This window comes from Cygnus atratus, chromosome 13 (assembly GCF_013377495.2).
Source record: "Cygnus atratus isolate AKBS03 ecotype Queensland, Australia chromosome 13, CAtr_DNAZoo_HiC_assembly, whole genome shotgun sequence".
In the NCBI taxonomy this organism is placed as follows: Eukaryota; Metazoa; Chordata; class Aves; order Anseriformes; family Anatidae; genus Cygnus; species Cygnus atratus.
In genome coordinates, this window is record NC_066374.1 from 13,920,762 (window position 1) to 13,942,815 (window position 22,054).

At 36.5% G+C, this 22,054-nt stretch overlaps 1 protein-coding gene across 1 annotated transcript in view; it reads left to right on the plus strand.

Annotated features, from left to right (window-relative positions):
• LOC118245499 (transmembrane 9 superfamily member 2-like) overlaps positions 1–21,373 on the plus strand; it is a 32,064-nt gene extending 10,691 nt beyond the window's left edge. Inside the window, exons 8-17 of the mRNA XM_035541739.2 lie at positions 1,198–1,277; positions 2,175–2,283; positions 5,937–6,069; positions 7,585–7,704; positions 7,882–7,939; positions 9,971–10,130; positions 10,737–10,888; positions 11,798–11,909; positions 13,111–13,282; positions 20,756–21,373. Coding sequence (XP_035397632.1) covers positions 1,198–1,277; positions 2,175–2,283; positions 5,937–6,069; positions 7,585–7,704; positions 7,882–7,939; positions 9,971–10,130; positions 10,737–10,888; positions 11,798–11,909; positions 13,111–13,282; positions 20,756–20,823 — 1,164 coding nt within the window. The 3' untranslated portion in view covers positions 20,824–21,373. The remainder of the gene's footprint in view (positions 1–1,197; positions 1,278–2,174; positions 2,284–5,936; positions 6,070–7,584; positions 7,705–7,881; positions 7,940–9,970; positions 10,131–10,736; positions 10,889–11,797; positions 11,910–13,110; positions 13,283–20,755) is intronic.
• The last annotated feature ends 681 nt before the right edge of the window (positions 21,374–22,054 follow it).

The following is a 22,054-nucleotide window of genomic DNA, read 5'->3' on the forward strand; positions in this document are numbered from 1 at the left end:
GTTTCAGTAATCTTGAAGACATAAACAGGTAAAATGCATTTATGGTCTTTTTTGATATGAGAGCTGATTTCTGATGAGAAAGCTTTGGTGTCTGTTCTAATTCGTTATAAAAGGCCAAGTATTCAGCTTCGTGTGTGTGCAGGGTATACAATTGTGCCTCACATGTTTAATACACAACTGTACAAAAGTTGAGCACTTTGATACTCAAATAACAAACTTTAAAACCACCCTTCTGGAATATCTGTCCCAAGTATCCGTGCGCCACTGATCAACTACAGATTGTGCCAGTAAAGAGTAACTTGTGGCAATTTCAGCCACTTAGTTGTATTGGTGCAATTCATTGTAACGTTTTTTTGATCCAGAACATGACCTGAAACTTAAATCCTAGGCCATTGTCAGTATAGTCTAAATTTTGATAATTAACTGTACAGATTTATCACCTGGTAAATAAGCAAAAAAATTCGTATGAACTTCACACCACTCAGGAGACAGAGTTTGGTAGCAGGACCGCAAATGTACCTTCCATGGGACTAGCTGGTGGAGGACAGGGCTTGGAGGTCAGAAGTTATCGCTTGTACAGCTTTCACATTAAGCATCTAGAGGAGGAGATAGGAGAGGATGGAAGTCTCTTTTGAAGAGGAAACTTGCTGAATGATTTCTTCTTATATCCTTCAAAGGGAAAATGGAAATCAAAGTTGTCAGTGGGTGTGTTGTCAGGAGTGGAAAATAGTCTGTGTCATACACCATTATGGCAGGGAGCAAGAAAGTTTGTGCTAAACACAGTAAAGATGATGAGAAAGGGAAAATTCCAGGGAAAACTAGAAACATGCTCATAAAGTGCGTTGAACAAAGTTGAAGTTTCATGTCATGGGCTATGCTGGGAATATCTTGTAGCAATGGCATGATTGTATTTGGGAGTTGCAGGCAGCTACATATCGAATCATGGGAAGATGAAGCTTAGTGAAGCCCCATTTGAAGGTAGATTCATTTCAATAAATGAAATATTCTTGGAAAGGCTCAAGAGATGAAAAGAATTATTAATGCACGAGGGAGGTCTAACATCCAGGGCTGATACCAAGCTTAGATATTAATGCTGAATGGAAGGTTTCTGGAAGAGATTTTGTGTGCTTATTCCTTCTCAGAGACTGCAACAAACTTGTACTTGTCTCTATTAATTGCTATTTAATTTCTTTATAGGAAAAGAATAATATTAAGTGGGCTTCCAGATGGGATTACATTTTGGAGTCCATGCCACACACAAACATCCAGTGGTTTAGGTATGACTTCCATTTATGCAGCGAATAACCTTGCTGGGGAGCACAAAGGCTTCTTATTTGTGCTTCTAGAGATACGTAACTTCTGCTGTGGTAAAACAAAGTCTGTTAGTCTTCAGGCAAGCAAACTTTCTTGTTTTCATATGTGGAGTGACTTATCAGTCTTGCATCTCTTGGGAGCAACCGTAGTATTGCATTTCACCAAAGGAATGCAACATTAGTGTCCAAAAGGAAGGCAACCTCTATGGTCTTACTTCTTCATCTCCATTTTGTAAAACTTCTGAGAAGTTGCTGCTCGGCAGTGTTGTTATTGTTACTGGCTTTTGCCATTTGTGAAGTAAGAGGTACATATGTGCACTGCACATTTTGTACAGAGCAGCTGCAAACAAAAAAAAAAAAGGGCTTCTTTTATGAGTAAAATATATCAAGTATATAATTTGTGTTGAAATGATAATGTTTTGCAATATTAAGTGTTTGAAAAGGCTGATCAGATTAACTATGTATCCAGAAAATACTAACTGGCATGATATAGATTTGATTGGCTCATACATGTAAAATCAGCTTTGAGAGCTGTAGCTGTTTCACTAGGAAAATACCTTTGGAGCTATATAAAAAGGAAGGTGAAGAAATGCAATATGTAACTGTATTGAGAATTAACAACATAAATAGTATTCTTGCTTCTGTCTCCTAAGAAGTCATAAAGGTACACAACTTAAAATGGTGTATCTTCTCTGTATGAGAAAGTACTAAAAGGTCTGATGGAATGTCTTGTCTAATACCTGAGTATCTGAGGCTATTCCTATTGACTTGAGCTGTACATGTGGTTTTGAATTGGAGTGCGTGTCCTGAAACCTGAATAAGTGGACTGAAAGCCTGACTTTTTTTTTTCTTTACCTACAGTATAATGAATTCCCTCGTAATTGTTCTCTTCTTATCTGGCATGGTGGCTATGATCATTCTGCGGACCCTTCATAAAGATATTGCAAGATACAACCAGATTGACTCTTCTGTGAGTAAGATTTACAGCTTTTGTATATGTGAGCATGTTTTCTGGCAATGGGGATATCTCTCAAATAGTTTGTATACAATCTGAAGAGATGTATAACTATCTAGAATTTGAAACATAATTTATCTGGGAGTTAAAAATAGCTTTATTGCTATTTTGTCCCTCCTAACAGAAGGAATAAATGGGCAGATATGACAGTCATTCTTGGGCGTCGTTTGATGAACTTTTAATCTGCAAGGACAGACTTCAGCTTTAGGAAGTAGGTGGAGTGATTCACAGATTTATTTTTTTGCTAGTGAACAAACTCATTTTTAAAACGTAAGTCCCTTTGTTCCAAAGTCTTAACAAAGGAAAGCTGGTGGTTTTTTTTATTTTGTTTTTGACATAGATTTTCACAACATACCAACAGCCACAGGACACACTGCAGACATTGAAAAGCTGAAGGAAAGTGTTCTGTCAGTGGCTCACCATCAGAAGGTGTCAATTGCTCTGAGTCCTATGACTGCATTATGGAGTCAGTCAGGATGTACGGAGGGTAGCATGACACTGATCTAAGCAGCCAGTAATGTTCTTTATGGAATCTGCATCACTGGAGATACTCGGAAGCCATCCGGACATGGTTCTGGGTAACCTGCTCTAGGTGGCCCACCTTGAGCATGGGGGTTGGACAGGATGACTTCCAGAAATCCATTCCGACCTCAGCCAGTCAGTGATTCTATGACTGGCAACCTGGGATTATACAGAAGATTCCCCGTCAGTGCAGCCCTGTTTGTAGTCACGTTACATAGGTTTAGCACAGGAGCTGTGCTGTAACTGTTGTAGGTATATGTGCAGCACAGAAACAAAGATTTTGCAATCCATTTGGCATGTTTTCTCTCTAAAAATGTGTTTTAAAGTTTGAACAGCCAAACTTGTGAAGAGCAGATATTTTTATTGATAGCTGTGTTTTCCCCTCTTGATGAGAGATCAGGCTTAAAAACTACTGCAGCCAGGTGTTGTGTCTATCTGAAGCTGCAATAAGAAGCTCCATTGTTGTAACTTTTTCAGTTCCACGGTGGTATTTTTTTGTAGTAGTTTGTCAGGTAGCTTGTCCAGAAAGCAAATGTGCTAGCATGTGACTTGAAAAGTTTAGAAAATTTGTGGTCTAACTCTCATAAGAAATATCATTCTATGTATCTTTGTAAGGTAAGTGAAATCCTTTAAAAGTAACACAGTTATAGCAAAAAAAGATTAAAATAAATAAATAAAAATTAAACTAAGGGCTAATAATGGAGTAAAATTAATGTGAGGAACAGTATTTTCTTACTAAATGTGACAGGAGAGATTCTGATTAACGTAGACTAATACAAATTGATGTTGCCTTCTGTCAGTGGCTAGAAAGTGTGATGGAATCATGTACTTCCCCTCCACTGAGGAGATCACAGTATTGTATTTTGTGTGCAGCATGACTTCAGTACATTTTCAAGTAGCCTCTAGCTGTGTTAGAACTACTTGGTGTATGTAACTGGTTTTTTTCCTAATACAATTATCCCTGTAATCCCTGTGTCAAACTGAACCTGGTTTGTGTGACCAAAGCTTGTTGCTGACTGCCTGAATCCGTTACAAGTTCTTTTGAAATATTTACCCCTTCAGAATGTGAAGGGGCAAGTCTCTATGGTGGCTTGCTGCCTTGGAAGAGAATATAACTGCGTGTGAGGGGAAAAAAAAAAGACTTGACCAGTTGACTGAGAGTGAAAGACTGAGTGAAAATTTACTCTTTCTAATTGGTAGAAGTGGTATTTGCAAGCCAAAGATGAGAAGTAATGTCAGGTACTACAAAGGTTTGAATTTGCACTGTCGTTGCTGTCTATCTGGATAAAAAAAAAATACTTTAAATGCACAAAAATGTTTCATATTGAAGCTGAAACATCTGAAAGTACTTTTATTCTTCTGTGTGTTTTTGATATTTAATGTCTTTTGTTAATGCAAATGCAGACAGTAATTAAAGTGGAAGAATTTTTCCATGTTCTTTAACTGCTCATTTTTATGAAGCTCCTGTTTGATCTCTCAATTAAATCATGTTCAGTATCTTATACTGTGTTGTCTTTTTATTAGTTGGTCATTCTTAATGTGATAAAGAGCAAGACTTTTAAAAGTTTGATTAGTTTTTACGGATAACAGCAGGGGTAGGTGCGACTTTCAAAAAGCCACTTTTTTGTATTCTAGCCAGTGTAAGAGACTTAAAGATCTGTTGTAGTTCAAGGAGCTGATTTTAAAAAGGTGTGAAATAATGGTGCAAAAGAAGGCCCAGGCTGAGGAAGATGCAGTGAAGGAGATTAGTAATCTCATTTAGGGAATGCTGATGGTTCACTTGAACTGGTGGTTCACTGGAACACTTGAAGAGAGAGAAATGCGTGGGCCATCCATTCCAAACCTGCACATTTTCGTCAGGAACTAAAGTACTAAGTGTTTATGCTTAGTGTTCACCATTTTGAAAACAGATAAGGATTTAGCTTCAGATGGTAACCTTTTACATTCTTTCATTCCTTACAGTTACCTGGGAAAAATCTTCCTTCTGTCTTTACTTTCTTATCTCCTGAACTTCAACTAATTGTGGTGACTTATAGGAAAGTGTGTTTTTTATTCTTCTTTAACTAAACAAACCTTTCTTTACTGGAAGAGTACTGATGTGTTGGAATTATACCGAGATACCTGGTATCCTGTTCTTTACGGGCATAGTTATAATCAAAGTGTTATCTTGTGTTTAAGAGACATTTCTCAATTTTTGATACACCAGACTTCTGAGAGTAATTTCTAGCTAACAAATGCAGGCAGAGGTATCAGCATAAGGAAGACAAAGATAAGATGCTTTGTGTCATTCACCGGTTTGGTCTGTATTCTTTGTTGCACCATTTCTTGCGTGCTGTGATTTTGGTGTTTAAACAGTCCAGTGAACTATATGCAATTCTCTTGGGTTGAATGAAACCTGTAGCTTTTAACTGTATGAGGAAGAGAGAAGTCTTCTTGAGTGGTTGTTTGCTTGCGGTTGTGTGTTTAGGTTTTGTTTTCTGTGAGGGGGAGGTATTTGTTTTTAGCAACTTCATTGAAAAGCTGTATTCTTCAGCAGTGGTTCCTTAGTACCAATGGACTAAGGATTCCTCCCTCCCCCCATGCCATCCATCCATTCACTTCTGTCAGTGGGACAAAGAATGTTTGTACTTGCCCCTAGTGAGTCTAGGGAGCAGACTTTCTTCTGGAGTACAGGGAACAGACCACTTAATCCTTTTCAGTATTGTCATTGAGACTGATATGCTTTGGAAGAGGAAAAAAAAAAAAAAAAGAAAGCTTAGCTTGAACTACATTGAATTGCTATAATCCAAGTTAAATTAAATGAAATGTTTTGTTTTGGTTTAAATTTAGAATGATGTTACATGGTTTGGCTAATTACACTTTGTTTTTTCTTGCTCTGAGATGAGGATTTTCGTGATAAATCCTGCCTTTTTCTTTCACTGAACCATTAGGGGGTTATAAAAATCAATGAGTGATGAATCAGACGCAATTAGTCTGTCTCTAGAACTAAACTGGAGGTTAATCAAACTCTAAATATGTATTTCACATCTTGTTAATTCACTACTGCGTTATGTATTTTTGCTAAAGACATTGTTGATTTTGTACAGGAAGATGCCCAAGAGGAATTCGGCTGGAAGCTGGTTCACGGAGATGTGTTTAGACCTCCAAGGAAGGGAATGTTACTGTCTGTCTTCTTGGGCCAAGGAACACAGATTTTCATTATGACATTTATTACTTTATGTAAGTAACTTTAGTTTATTAAGGTGATATGTTTGTAGCGCAACAGTGTAAGAAAGATGCAATGTTTTTACACAAATATTAGAAGCCTTCTTTTGGAAGTGAAGTCCTTCCTTTAATAAAATAAACTATCAATGCTGTTTCATAACAGTAATCTAGATAGCTTCAGTAATGTTACTGGAAACGATCCTGTTCAAAATGTTGTGGTACCTGGACTAGTTCAGATTCATGATTACAGAATTGAATCTTCCCTGTTACAAGCTTCTTTAAAAACAAAACAACAACAACAAAAAAAAAACACAGTTTGTCATGGTGTAAATTATCTAAGGATCCAGTTATGCAAGTTCAAAGACGTATAATCAAAGCTTTAATGTTCTCAGAACACTTTCTATCTAATACGTTTGACACAACAGCCTGCAGCCATGCAGAAATCAGAGCTAGAATGCATGCCGATGAAATAATACTGACACAACATTGAGATAATGACAGCCTGCAATAAATAACTAGACATGTACGTGACTTTGGTACCTGTCACAAGTCAGTGTTTTATTATGTTATCTATAAAGCATATTACCATTCGTTTTTCTTTAATTTTTTTGGGATTTTTCTAGACATCATGGTCTTTCAGTGCTACCACAGAACGGCTCCTTTTTTTTCTATTCATTAAGTGATACTATAAGATTAATACAAACTTCACATTATTTTCTTCGCGGGTTTGTCCTTCATTATTAATTACAGCTCTTTTTAACTTACTTAACTGCGGTAGTTTTTTGCCCAACCAGAGTGCGTAGAAAGAAATTGGGGTAGGAGGGGGGGGAATCCTCTTTCTGCTACAAACAAAACTTTCTGCTAGTGATCACTAAGAAACTTCTTTTCTGAGTATCTCGCTGTGCTGGCCTCTGTAATTAGTTTGGACTCAGACAATTTTTTTTTTAATAGACAGGCTTATTTTCAAGGTAATGCGTTCTTGAGATAAGTGTTGTCCATCGTGGTGGCTGAGTGCTTTTGTGGTTTTCCAAGCAACTGACTTAGTCTTTCATCTTCATGCTTATTTCTATCTTAAAAGGCAAACAAACCACAACCCTTAGCTCTGTCAAATTTTTCGGCTTCTCCAGACCTACTGTTCTCACATCTGCTTTATGCCGCATACTAAACTTCTCGTATTACTTACCATGTGTGAGTAGTGGCCATGCGTGTTTACAGCAGAAACGTGGGATGTTGGAAGCAGACTTCTTCAAGCTGCATTGTGGTTCAAGTTCATTGCTCGTCTTTGGGGAGGGGGGCTGTTTTTTAGTCTGCTGGCTATGAGACACTTCCCGTAAAAGTTGAGGTGGAAATAATGCTTTGTTATGAAGGAAACATTGACGGTGGGGGTACTGTCATATGATGAGATATAAGAGAACTCAAACATGTAGTCTTCATCTGAATGGTGGTGGAATGGGGTAAGCCTATACTCTGATATGTCTTACAGGAGTATCTGATGTTTCAACGAATATTTAAATCTCTCTGTATCTTTAGTCCTAGCTTGCCTTGGTTTTCTTTCTCCTGCCAACCGTGGTGCTTTGATGACCTGTGCAGTTGTATTGTGGGTCTTACTAGGAACTCCAGCTGGTTATGTGTCTGCTAGAATGTACAAGAGTAAGTAGAAGCATTTGTTTAATGTGGCACAGCAGGTTAAACTCAGAATTGCTGAGCTTAATATAAACTTCAGACTGGAGCTCATGTCTCAGACAATAAACCTGCTTCTTGCTGCCCTGCTGTAAAACAGTTGGAAAAAGTCCACACCTTGAAATTATTTTTACTTCTTCCCCTCAGCATTTAGAGGCGAGAAGTGGAAGACAAACGTTTTGCTTACAGCTCTGCTTTGTCCTGGGTAAGTGTTTCCCCTTGTTCTTAGAATTCCTCTTGGCCTTAGAATTCTTTTGAGTGACCGGTTGAAAAATGTTGCTTAGGAAGTTAACTTTGGCAATGTAGCTCTGTTTTAATAGGCAGTAAATCTTAAGCCAAAACAGGTCTAAGAATCTGGAGAAGTTTAGTATGCTTCCAGGTGAGAATAATGCAGAGATTCTCTAAAGCTGTAAGCCTTTATATAAATGTAGGTAATGTCCAGTTTCTGAGATTGCTGTGGTTGTGTATCATACTATGGCCAATGCTGTTGTGCTTGGGAAGAGTGACAGTCCTCCTACCTTTCGTTTTCTCGTAGCTCTCAAGACCTTTTGTGAGAATTAGGTCAGTGAAGAAAGGGAATAGAAACTAATTTCTTCTGCAAGTCTTCTGTATTTCGTGGTTTCAGCTTTGGCTACATGAAGTTATCCTTTGACAAATGCCCTTGGCAAAGGTTAAGGAAAAGGTTATAAATTTCTTAAGGTATTTCTGCCAAAAAAAAAGAAGTATAAGTTGATTTCAACTAACATAGAGCTTCATCAAATGAAATGTAATGTGTTCGATAACAACTGAGGGTAGTATTTCTATGAGGAGATCTTATTTCTAAACACAATGTGCTTCAGTCTCCCTGCTGTCATTGAGATATTATCTTGAGAGAGAAGAAACTATTTATCGGTGGAAGAAATATTGTTGTGATCATTTAAACTCCCAAATAAATTAAGTTTCACAGAGGAAGTAAAATGATTGGGGGTGGTAAAATAGGAACAGATGTCTTGATTATGCTATGCTAGTTCAGTGAATTTGCATAACATCATAAACAACCTAAGGCACTTACAGTCTCAGTAGACTGATGGGTGTTCATATATGCGGTATTTTTTTCTAACTTTGGAGGGGGTAAGTGGGGTCTGCATTAAAAGCATGGGTAGATTATAAAATGGATTTATTTTTTATTCGACAGGATGCATACACCATAGGTAACTTTGAATGTGCTTATTTAACATGTCTATTCCCCCAAACGGTTTTGCAAATTTTTGGCTTCTTCTGCCTGCCTATTAATCTAGTCAAACCCTCTCTCCCCTTCCTTTCTTAATTAAATAGGGTGGAATGTGCATGTTTACTTAAGGGTAGTATAAATTCTGCCTCAGGAACCCTTTTTTAACAAAACCCAGAGAATGGTGCATTTTGCTGTGGCCCTTCCTGAGGCTGAATCTTCGTGAATTCAGAAGATTCAGAACACAGGACAGTGGGAATTCAAGCAGGCTTTTAAATGGCGTTCCCTTGCAGAACGTTAGAACATTTTGTTTTACTTTCAGAATGGGATGTTTGAAATCTTCATCATACGTCTTGGAGTTGTTTTTCTAAGATGTTTAGAAAATGAGGCGTATGCACTCAATGTGGGAGGAAAGAACAGGTCTGTAGATATGCCATAACTGATGACATATTTGTTTAACTTCTCCGAAAGTGTGAGCTACTTAACTGTGTAACTTCACGGGGTGTTAATACAAAGACTCTTGAGAGATCTTCCCCATAACAATCCATCCTTCTGCTGCAATGTTGTAGCGTGGTGTATGTTTGTTGTGAGACTGACGTGGCCTCCTAATTAGGAGATTTTTCTATCACTATGGTTTTTTTTCAGAGAGAATTTACTGATTAGAAAGGACCTTTGTAAAGGAATTAAAAACTGGCAATATTAGGAAAGTTGATTCAGATTTTTTTAGTTTTTTTAAAAACTAGTCTTTTAGCATAGATTTTATAATGGAATCTTTCAGTTACTTTTTTTGTTTTATGTGTAGTATCTTTAGATAGTGGCTTTACCATAGATACCTGCACTAGAGGCATTGAGTGTTGCAAGCATTTTTATATCAACTGCACTATTGCTGAAAGTAACTGACTGTTAGAGAATGAAAGATTGCAAGAAGCAACGTTTTTCTTATGCAGGCCTTTAGCTGGCTTGGTTTTAATACTAACTGATATTTATTATTTCCTGAGTGTTTTTTATATTATCTGATCTTTTTTTCAGAATTGTCTTTGCTGATTTCTTCATTATGAATCTCATTCTGTGGGTAAAAGGATCCTCCGCTGCCATCCCTTTTGGTACTTTGGTTGCTATCCTAGCCATGTGGTTTGGAATTTCAGTCCCACTAACCTTTATTGGTGCATATTTTGGCTTCAAAGAGAAGGTAGGGCTCTTTGTATACACTTTTGAAATACACTTGTCTTCTGCAGTTGAGCCATTGAATCCCTAATACAAGAACTGGTTTGACTGAAATACAGCACTGTGACTGAAGTGATGTTTCAATTTCTCATGATTTTGAAACTCTGTACGTGCTCATAAAAAAGCTGCATCAAACTTTTCTTCTGACTACTGGAATCAGAATTTGATAGTGCTCTTGTAGAGGTCTTAAGCGCTTGTTTCTTCTACTTCAGCAGTACTTCACCCTTTTCAGTTTTGAAGTAACTTCAATTTGTGTTTCAGCGGTTTGAGATAATGCCAGGCAACTAAGTTTTATTTTATTTTTTTTCAATTAAAGACAGCAGAGTTCTTTCCTCTGTGTTCTAACTTGCTTAATGACCAATGGCTGGAGTGTTTAAACTGTGTGTATTTTTCCTAATGATAGATATCAGGTTTGTAGGGTTTTTTTTTGGTTTGGTAACTTGTGATAGCTTATGGATGAAAATAATTGAAAGTTAAGTTTATCAAATCTTTAGATACTTAATACTAGGGAAAAGTAATCTTATTTATGATGTAACAATTTATCTTTTAATCATGTTAATTTCATTCAAAGCCTATTGAACACCCAGTTCGTACAAACCAGATTCCTCGCCAAATTCCGGAACAGTCCTTTTTCACAAAACCATTGCCTGGTATCATAATGGGTGGCATCTTGCCCTTTGGCTGTATTTTCATTCAACTCTTTTTCATTCTGAATAGCATTTGGTGAGTATTGCTTTGTTGTTATTGCTGCTCTAGTTACACTGGTTTGATAGCGAGCACTCTGAGTTTGAACATTCTAAGCCAGTTAACATGAGGGATAACAGATTCTTCGTGCAGACTTTTTTGGAATTTCCAGAATCTGCATATTTTTTTCCTATGCTTAAAAATTAAAAAAAAAAAAAAATAGTAGTTATTATTGACACCCATGAAGCATGAAATTAGAGTCCCAGTTGTCTTGTTTTATCTTTCTGGCTCTGAACAGCATATACACGGTTTCTTGCTGCAGTGCTTAGGTAGAGCTTAAGCTATTGTATAACTATATTGTGATCTATGAAACTAATACTATCTAGCAGCTTTAGCTCTTAAATCAGATCAATATATTGGGATTCCATCTTCTGCAAAACAAGGACTCCACCCCTTCTGAAACATCCACAACAGTCATGAATCTTGTCAAAACCTGGTTAAGCAGGTGGATAGAGAATTGACAGTAAAGTCTTTCATAACTATCACAATGTAAATATGAAGAGTTTAATATTTCATTCCATGGAAAATATTAATATTAAAGTGCCAGTTTTTTCCAACCGTCCTTGGTCTATCCTGAGATTTCTTGCAGAACATTTTTCTAAATAAATTCTTAAATGTAAATATATTAGACATACCAGACTTTCACATTAGTCCTCAACAGAACTATGAACTCTGTAGTATACCTGTGCTGGAAAATGTAATTGACATATAAACAGGTACACTCTGGAGCTTTTATAGTTGAAATTTTTTTCCTAACTGTATGGGTGTGTTGATTTTTTGTTTGTTTTTATTAGCTTATTATAGGGCCATGTAACACTGTAAGTTAACTCAGAACTTCAGCTAAAAATGATACTCTTATTTATTTATTTATTTATTTATTTATTTTAGGTCTCATCAAATGTACTACATGTTTGGTTTCCTGTTCCTAGTTTTTATAATTCTTCTAATTACGTGTTCTGAGGCTACAGTTTTGCTGTGCTACTTCCATCTCTGTGCAGAGGTAAAAAGTACAGTTCTGATGTAGATATCATTTTTAGCTAGAATATGTTAGAAGTAGAATTGAGGTATTCACATACACTGTGGTGTGCTGGATGCCATAAATGGCTTGTATTGTCAGCCCTTGACATGCCTATCCTAGCCACTTCTCTGAAATGCACCTCCTGCTTCAGAAAGTTCTTGTAGTTTTTCCAGTGGTACTACAACTATCGTTATAAAGTGCCTGCCTCCTTTAATGGTGCAGGCGTTTCTGGAAGTACATGGACATCAGCACTAGCCTTCTAGGCATACTGTTTCTGTTCATAAGTAGGCTGAGTAGGAAGACTGCTATGCAAACTTGTCATAATAGACTTCAGGCTTTATTTGATGGTGGCTTTAGCTTAGTGGTAGAAAGCAATGGGTGTGCAAAGGGGAGAAATTTTTCAAGTTGACTTACGAGGTTTGAGTGTACTTCAGGTTTTATTAGACTTTTTTTCAGCACTGAAATTTATATCATTAAAAGGTATCTTTCCTTTAATGTTTGGGAGAAGGTAAAACCTGAGGTTTGTCCTGTCAAGCACTGCATAATGCCATTATGATACGGTTTCAGCATCCAGTTAAAGGTTTTGTGTGTTGACCAGGAGAGATTTACAAAAACTCTCAGCATCTATAACATTTGTATGCATTGCAAGTAGGGAGAACTTCGGTCTTTAGTATCTGTTCCTTGCAGTTAGTGTCTAGTCTGCTTGCAATTAAACTGCATACTAGAGTGCCTGTGCTGCCTTTTTTTTTATGGTGATATGTTACGATTTGTAAAGTTGCCAATCTGAGAATGAGCACTAACAACTTTAAGATTAATCCATTGGAGCAAAAAGTCTCTGCATACATGTGGCTGATAAGTAATATTGGTACAAATATGGCAGGAAAATCTACATTTACTTAAGACAGTGTAGACTGGACCTGTATTTTCTGCAACCACCTGCAGTAGATAAGCACAAATAAACAGCCTTGATCCTAGAATAATTCAATGTTCATGTTGGAAGCAGTACAGCGGACTTTGAGGGGGAAAAAAAAAACTAGTTATGCACTATGTTGGGTTTTTTTGGAGATACCTTTGATTCTTCCAAACTTGTTTCATGAAACAACGCTATTTTTCTAAAAACAGATTGTTTATTTTTTGTTTTCTATGTGGTGTCTCCTACTGAATGGTTTATTGTTTCTTTCAGGATTATCATTGGTGGTGGCGATCGTTTCTGACAAGCAGCTTTACAGCTGTTTATCTCTTTATCTATGCAGTTCATTACTTCTTCTCTAAACTCCAGATAACAGGAACTGCTAGCACCATTTTATACTTTGGTTACACAATGATCATGGTCTTGATTTTCTTCCTTTTCACAGGTGAGTATAGCATTCAATGTAAAACGAATGCAGGGGTTTCATTATTTGTCTAAATTTCACCTAACATTTCATGTTTCAGTCTGAAACATTAAATACAATTTATGACTCCTTGGTCAGTATTACTTTTATGGTTTGTGAAACCACAGTGAGATATTCTTAGAGGCTTTTTGTTTAACTTGAAATTACTTTTATAGTGCAATTTTCCTTTATTGCACATTATATTAGCAGCGAGTTCAAACCATTGTATTTTCAAAGAGCCTTTCTTGTTCACTTTGATATCAGGGGTATTTAACTTAATTTTTGATTTCATAATTGGTTCTATTTCTGTAGTTAAAGATTGTACTCAGTATATGGAGGATAAAAGATGTTTTCATCTTTCACTATTAGCAGGTGAAGCAGAATGGTACTGGATGACAATAGTGAGCTCTAGTACTGTTAGAGATAGGTGAATTGTGTACCTGTTGAATTGTGGCACCCCTTCTTAACGGCACGAAAACACCTTAACTGGAGGAACCTTTTTGAAATACAGCTTTCCATTTTAGTAATCCAGTTTCTGTTCCTGATGGTACTCATGCAGACTAAGTGCCTTTCACATAATTACTCCAATATTCATAGTCATGTGGCTCAAAATATAGTTTTGAGGTTGATTTGATGGGAAAGCCATGCCAGTTTTACCATGTGAAATTAGAAGCTCTTTGAAGCTTCTCATAGCCAGGAGTGTTCTATATTGGTGTTCTTCACTGCTGCTGTTCTGTACGTAGTTTTAACGCATGAAGTTATCTATTACTCTACTTGACATGGGAAAGTACTGCAGTGGTAGAACTAGAAAAAATGCTAGTTCATGTATAATGAATTGCTTATAAAACCAGCCTTACGTTCATTCCTGAAATTTGTTCCAAAAGAAAAGGATCTCGTTGTGGATGGTACGATGGTTCACATTGTTACTTCTTAACATCTGCCTGATTATCAAAGCCTGCTGTAAATACTTTCTGTTGTCTTCATGGAATGTGTCACTTAACTCCCTTGATGCAATTGAGAAAAGAGTGGCTAAAATAAGTAATGAAAGAAGCCTTAGCATCATACTTTGTAAGTTCAGCGGTGAGAAGGACCTCCTTCATCTTAGTGTCTTTAACACTAGTTGAGTATGTAAAAAAAGATAGCACTATTCATATTAAAATGCTGAAGAAAATTACTGTGTTTGAGAAAAACAAATACTCTCTAGAAATTAAATTTAATAATAATAACTGTTACCTATTCCTAGATCTTTATTGTTTCTTGTTATTTAGAACTGTCTTCTAAGGAAAGTCAAAAGAAGCTTTAAAAACAAAAAAAGGAAAACAAGGAGGACTTAATTCTTCTAATTCTTTATTATTAGAAGGCAAACACAGAAGTTGACATATTGCCAGTTAAAACCCTGCTTAAATCCTGGCAAAACAGACAAGCTCCAGATGTCCTCTATAATATGTGTGTATATATATATAAATATAAAAAATAGATTTATTAAAAAGAAATTAAAAAAACCCACCCTGTAGTCTGAAATGTTTTAATTACTTTTAAACTAAGGCAATATGTTAACGTGTCTGGGTTTTAGCATAGGTTAGCTGCTATTCTGCCAATTTCAATTTCACTTACAAGATGCAAATTGGTAGAATTAAAAAATATCCCTTTCATATATAAAACGTTAATTGAAACTGTCATGGCAGCTGCTGAAATGGCATTAAAAGCTTCAGATGTGCTGATCCTGGAGTTCTTGATGTGGAGACCAGTGAGGCCCCAAAAGTACAATAATAAATAATAAACTGTGCTGCTGTTACTGCTGTGATGCTGTCATTTTTAGTTATTTACTTATTTTTAAATATGTTGGTGGCTGTGCTATATTTGTAGTTCATGAGGAAAGCTTTTACGTGGTCACTTTAAAAAAAAAAAAGTTGTAGAATAGCTAGTCACTAGAAAGGTGAAAGATGTGTAGAGTGTGTAATAAATCTTTGCTAATTTAAAATGCAGTAATAATTTTCTTTCCTGTATTCAGTTTGGTAGTTGATGTTTGGGCTGAAATTTAAGCTATTGCAGATAAATGATTCAAAGTTCGATGTTTTCAGCTTTATTTTGTAGAATATTCCTTAATAACACTTGCTTTGGAAAGTAAGGGTCCTTCACAAGTTTATGGAGGTTAAATAGTTTACTAACATTAACTTGGCACGCTGTTTGTAGTAATAGCATTCTTCCTGTACGTATGTTCCCAAAATGGGACCTTGGCCTGTTCCGCTTAAGTTAGCAGTAGGCATTCTGGTTTTCTGTGTTGCATGCTAGGTCTCAGCAGCTGTGACAGAAATATGAAGGGCAGTGTTAATACCTCCTACGCGGCAGTGTGTTATGTTACCGTGAATGTTACAGAAAAGATTGTAGTGAATAACTATATAGGAACTGAATACTTGTATGGCAACAATGACAATAATATAATCTGGTGAAGAATAAGCGTGCACACCCAAACAAGACAATTGTATTTCAATGTGCAGCTAATCTTTCAAGAAGGAATAAGTATGGTTAAATGTGGATAGCTACATCATTACATGCATTTTATGCTAGGAGACGAAAAATGCTGATCGTAGTCAAAGCATGTTGCTTTAGTGACCTCTATTTTTGAACATCATTTTCACTTGTGGGTTAATGCCATTTTCAAAATTGAGTTTTGATCTTCTGGGTAGATTGTGTTTAGAATCTGAGATTCTGAAGCACCCACCACTGTGCAATGATTGAAACCAGTATGATACAGAGAGCTTTTAAGGTACATAAGAAGTATCAGCCAAGTGCAGAGTGCTTTTCTATTTGCTTTCTTACAAATTGTTCGTGCTTTGAATTCTTTTTTCTTCATTAAACAATAAAGCTAGAAGAGATGAATAGAGCAGAAAAGTCTGCTTAATGTAGTTCGGCATTATTCTGTGGAATAATCCTTGTTTTTAATGTTGAATCTAAACTAGTTTACTAATAACCTTCCTTTAACCAGTTAGATGCTAGCTTTTGATCTTCTTTCTCATATAAGAAAACTGTTGCTGAGAGAGAGTGTATATTACAGGCCAGAGTATTCAACACTATAGGAACTGGAGGCCAAAAACTCAAAGAAACAACTGAGATGTCAGTGTCTCCCTAGTAAGTATAAACAGGTGCATTGGACGTATTTTGCTTCCTGGATGGAGAAACTACTCAAGACATCTTCACAACTAGGTACTTGAATTTTAAATATCTCGCACGAAAATGATCTTTTAGCTGTGCCTCCCTAGGAAGAAGAGTCACGTGCAGTGGGCTGCAGTGCACTAGGATGGTATCAGCCTCCTAGACTAGCAGGGGTTATTTAGAGAGGCAGGATCTTAAGATATGAAGGTCACCAACTTGGGGAAAAATAAAGGCTTATTCTGCGAAAGTGAGTTCTTAAATGTATGTTGTTCAAATGCTTTTTCATATAACTGAAGCTGCTGAGTACTTGTGATTGGTTAAGGTAGACATTACCCACAAAATTAATTGATCATGTTGAATTAAAACAAATAGATTTTACAGGCTCAGTGGAGGAATTGGTGTCAGGCTTGGTATCTTTGTGCTGTGACATTTAATAGATTTGCATATTAAAGCTGTGAAAACCTTACAATGGAAAGGAGTTTAGACCAATCGTAGAATAACTTTAGAGGTTACTTCTTTGAACTACTGGCGTTTTTTTTTGTTTTGTTTTTGAAAGTACTTACTGCTAGAATTTCACAGCTCTAAGGGAAAAAAGGCTTTATGTCTTTATGTATCTGTTTTCTGTTTTGTTGCGTTCATTGATGTGTGTCAGTGAAGCGGCAAGCTGAAGAGGTATGCTCTTTGTTGATAGTGCCTCAAGACTTTGATTTCAGTTTGAATGTGTTTGAAAGAAACATATGTAAGCAAGATGCTTGGGTGATTACAGCTTATCTAGGTAGTCCTGGTATTCTAATCAGAGAAGCATAATTTGAAAATTTGAGAGGGATGATTTTTATTTAGGAACAGGATGTGCTTAGAAAAATGCTCGAGATTGAAGAGCTGAGTGCTTTTCAAGAAAATACACTTCGAGCCATGCTAGTTTGGATGGCAAAGTTGTACTGTAAGTAGTGCAACCAGTAATGACAACTTTACTGGGTAGAGCGACAGGTGTAGGGAACTGGTTGTATGCTTATCTGTATTAAAATTAACTTTAGTTAAAGCAAAAGAGGAATCTGAGAACCTGCTACCCGAGTCATCACTGTCCTAAAGGTCCAGTATGTTGAAGCTTTTGTATAAAGTGCTAAAATTTGTAACAAATGGCAGATTTGTGAAATGGTCTAAAATGTAGGAAACATTCTGGCTAGAATTTTTTTTAACAAACCAAACTAGGTCAGAGTTGTTTTTCCCCAGTCATTACTCATTTGAATATCCCTTTCTAATTTGGATATTTACTGCTCTATAGAAAATTGGAAACCTTCTGACAAAATTTGTGGACCTCTTTAGAGGTTCAGGGAATCATCGGCACCTATAGGTCTGAGGTGGGGGGAAAAAACCTGAATGTCAGTGGAACCAGACACTGTACTGCTTACATTCTTTAAAAAAAAAAATAAAATAAATAATAAGCTTTTCATTGCACTAACATAAGCAATGCTGTAGGTAAGGTAGCTATACAAGAAAACCTTATAAATAATGTTTCTTAACTTATGTCAGTTTCTGTCCATTAATACTGATGGTGTAATATCAGCACACCCATGCACTGACCTTTCTGGTCTGTAGAGCTATCCACACCTGAAATTTGTAGGATACATTTGTGTCCGTGGGGAAGAAGAAATTACTGTCCTGGTAAGCCCTAATTATAGATGTGGGACTAAAGCACTGTGGAAGTAATAACAGAAGGAAACTCTGCTGACAAAGAAGGTAATGAGTACATAAGGCTGTATTTTAGGTGATGAGTCTAGCCTTTCTCTCTTGAGCTTGTAAGTTCATGCTTCAAATCCGGTGTCTGACAAACATTACCACTTACTGCTTGTGTTACAAAACACTGACTTACTCTAATTCCAATACATTGGCAAAATTTCTGATAAAGTTTAAAAAAAAAAATAAAGTGGGGGGAACTTGGTCTTTGATTAGCTAAACAGGCCTTTTTAAGAGGGAAGCTGAAAATCAGTGTTACTGAAACCTGTGAAAATCTGTTTATAGATGAAATGGTTGTTCGCAGTGTGAAGTCTGCTGATTCTGCTATAAATGAAGCTATGTTTTTTAGAAAGCTGGTGTATCATAAAAATTCAGAACGACAAGGATTGGAGGAAAATGCTGTGCATTTAGAGTATGTTCCCATATTAAGTTATGACATGTTCAGAAAACTGGTAAATCTCATTCCTGTGTTAAAGTTCTACCATTTTCTTATGATATTACAATTCTGTTGTAGAACAGCAGATAGATTTTAAGGTATGTCATCTGTTAAACATTTGGAAGAAACATTGCTTTCAAAGCCATAGAAGGCTCAAAGTGGGCTATATTATAAAAACAACTAGAAAGCAGATGCTGACAACCATTATTAGGAAAAGAAAACATGAGAGTAAGACTTAGAGTAACAATGCTGATATTGGAGTATTGCACACAGTAGGAAGGAACGAGAATTGACCATAAACTGCAAAGACTTCGCGATGTCAGGCCTACAAAGGAATTAAATTCCTTCTGTGGTTAGTGTCTGATCTCCTATGAAGAGCAGTAAATCTGCTGTCTCCTACTGTTTCAGAGGATGATAACTGCAAACTCAGAGGGAAAGGGTAATCTGTGGCACATAATAGTAGGCTGTCAAAAAGCCTTTAACTGCAAATATACGTGGTAGCACGAAGGACACAAGAATGGGCATATAGATAATAAGCATCCAAAGACAGATTCCTCACTTATCAAATGCATAGATGCAATCTGAAAGAGAGAAAGTGTAATGAATGCAGAAGAGACAAATACCTAATAATGAACCTACTAGTTAGTACACCAGTCTCAGTGAAATAATGAAAAGGGTTGGAGCTGATGTTAAACGTGGGCTGTAGAAATAGAAAATGAGGAATGTAAAATTGGTGGAGCTGAATGCATCATCTTGAAAGTGACGGTAGTGTAGCTAATAAGGGTTGTCACAGGGATGGTGTGTAGTTGTGTCTTTGAGAGCGAGTTCAGATGAAACTGAGACTTTTTTTTTTTTACTGATAAAGATTAGTATCTGCATAGCAATTTACACATAGGTAAAAGCATGAGAAACAATGTGTCACTTCCCAAAGTAGCTTAAGACTTAACTGTATGGGAGTCAATGTCTCCTTGTGTAGTAAGTTTTTAAAGGAATTCATAAATAAATGTGCTGGACAATGTCTTTGCAGTTGTCCCTTAATAGTTCCTGTGGGATGAAAAACACAGTCTTGTTCTTCAGGTTAAAAACAGAAAACTGGTATAGCCAATCTCATTCAGTGTTGTCATATCTCTTCGTCATCTTAATCTGGGGCACATGTCAAGTCCTATGGCTTGAGTTACCAAAGTACAAAGTGCTTGCAGAAGGTTATTTTTTTTATTTTTTTTCCTGCTTCTGTTGGGTTTGATGGCTAAAGAAATGGATTGGTAAGAACTCGAGGAAGGTTATACCCAAGAACCTTAACAGCAGTACTCCAAGTCAGGGGTGTGAGAACAGAGCAAGCATGTTAGTGGCACTTTTTCCCAGCCTTCCATCACCTGTGGCTCAAGGGTTTTTTTAGCACTTGAAATGGTGTCTGTGTAATTAATAGCCTTTGGATTTCTTTGTTCATTAATTTGTTCAGTTGACTGAAACACTCTGTGTTTTTAGGATCCATAGTGACCTGTGGCAAGCAAATCCACAGCTTGAATATACTTTACATAAAAATTGTTCATTTTGGTTTGAGCTTGCTACTGCTAGTTTTGTTTGATTCTTGCTCCTAACTGCTGTAGTGCTCAGAGCATTGTTTTAGCAAAAGGAAGTAACGGGATATAGAGTTAGATCATTGCTCTTGAGTGTCAGTAGAGCACAATGAACAGAAAACCAGGCCAGGTGACTTTTCTGAAGGTCATGTTTTCTAGCATAAGTCATAGATGACCATGAGATACTGTAGTCCTTAAAAAAAAATCAAAACAAAAACAAACAAAAATGGAATGATTTAGGTAAATGTTGACTGTGCTTGTATATAAAAATCATTTTCTTAAATGGTGCTTGTGTGCCCGCTAGTGGTGATAGCAGCACCACCTTCAGTACATTAAATGTCCATTAAGTAGTCTGGTCCTAAAAGTCATCTTTGATCTAAATAAATAACTTAGCCTGGGGATGAGCGTGTGTTGTTAAATTTAACAAGTGTTGTTATTTTGGATAGTTAACTGGATTACAATGTTATATTTTGTCCTGCTGGGATATACTTGTTAAATTTTTCTCTCAGCACAGTCTGGAGGATTAAACTAAGCATTTTCACTTTCTCATTTTAGGAACTATTGGATTTTTTGCCTGCTTCTGGTTTGTAAGTAAGATTTACAGTGTTGTGAAAGTGGACTGAAAAGCTTCAAAGTGTCTTCTGAACATATCTCCCTTGCTGTTTGATATTTTTTTACCATGTATTGAGAAACGCACTGTGTAATTCTAATTTGTAAAAGCTGAACAGCAGACTACAGCTTAAAATACTTTTTTTTTTAATGGAAGGAAATGGCACCATTGGGAAAAAAAATGTTTACATCAGTATGCTCATTGAACATGTTAATTCTAATCATTCTAAAACTTGTATCCAAAATTTGATTTAGAAGAAATAAAACCCCTGTGAACTAGTTTATTTGAGAAATGAGTGCATTATACCAGTCCTCCAGCTGAAATTTCTTGTATTGTTTTTTTGTAACGTTTTTTGGTTTCCAATTATATACCATCAAAGCACAGGACTGTCAAGTAAATCTATGTAAAATGTGAATTTTTAACTTAACTATGATTGTACATATTATCCTACACCTTCTGTACAACTAGATATCTTCTTACAACTGTACATGCTCTTAGTGTAACGCAGACTTTATTAAAAATATCGACACTGGTTTTTGTTCAAATAAAACTGCACAACTCCACCTGACTTGTTTCCTTTTTTGTTAATTAGGCCTTCGCTATTTGAACACAGATCACATTAGCTTAACCCATTGATAGCTGTCCAATTTATATTGCTTATAAGTAGCTTGGCTATGACTTCCATGCACTATTTTTCTTATATGGCTGGAAATTGTCTCTGCAAGCAGGACTGCTATGCTACTTGAGTCCATGTCTCTAGGATGGCCAGAGGCTTCTGAAATTGCTAGGCTTCTGAAATTGCTGTGCTTCAGCTGTGCGCTTACTTTCTCTCCAAAGCATTTTTGATTTGCAAATCTTTGCTTTCTATACTAGAGCAAATTCCCTTTCCCTTCTTTTAGCAGTCTGAAACACGCATCTCATTGTTCTTCATCCTAGGAAAACTCTGCAACTTGTCAGAAAGTTTAGCCATGAATCTAGTGGGCTTGAGAACTGATGATTCTTAAAGGTGAAACCTTTTCTTTCCACTCTGCAGAGCTGTGCTTAAATGCTGGATTACATGATATGGAGTATTTTAATAGCTTCTTCAGTTACAAGATTGCAGGCATTCTTCTCTCAGGAATGTCAAGGCTTTAAAGAGACTCTCCAACATCTTGAATTGCACTTGAGGCTGAGCAGAAAGTCACTGCAGACATAATTCAAATGGCTGTGTTACTGGCCCTGCTGGAGATGAATAAGGGGATGTT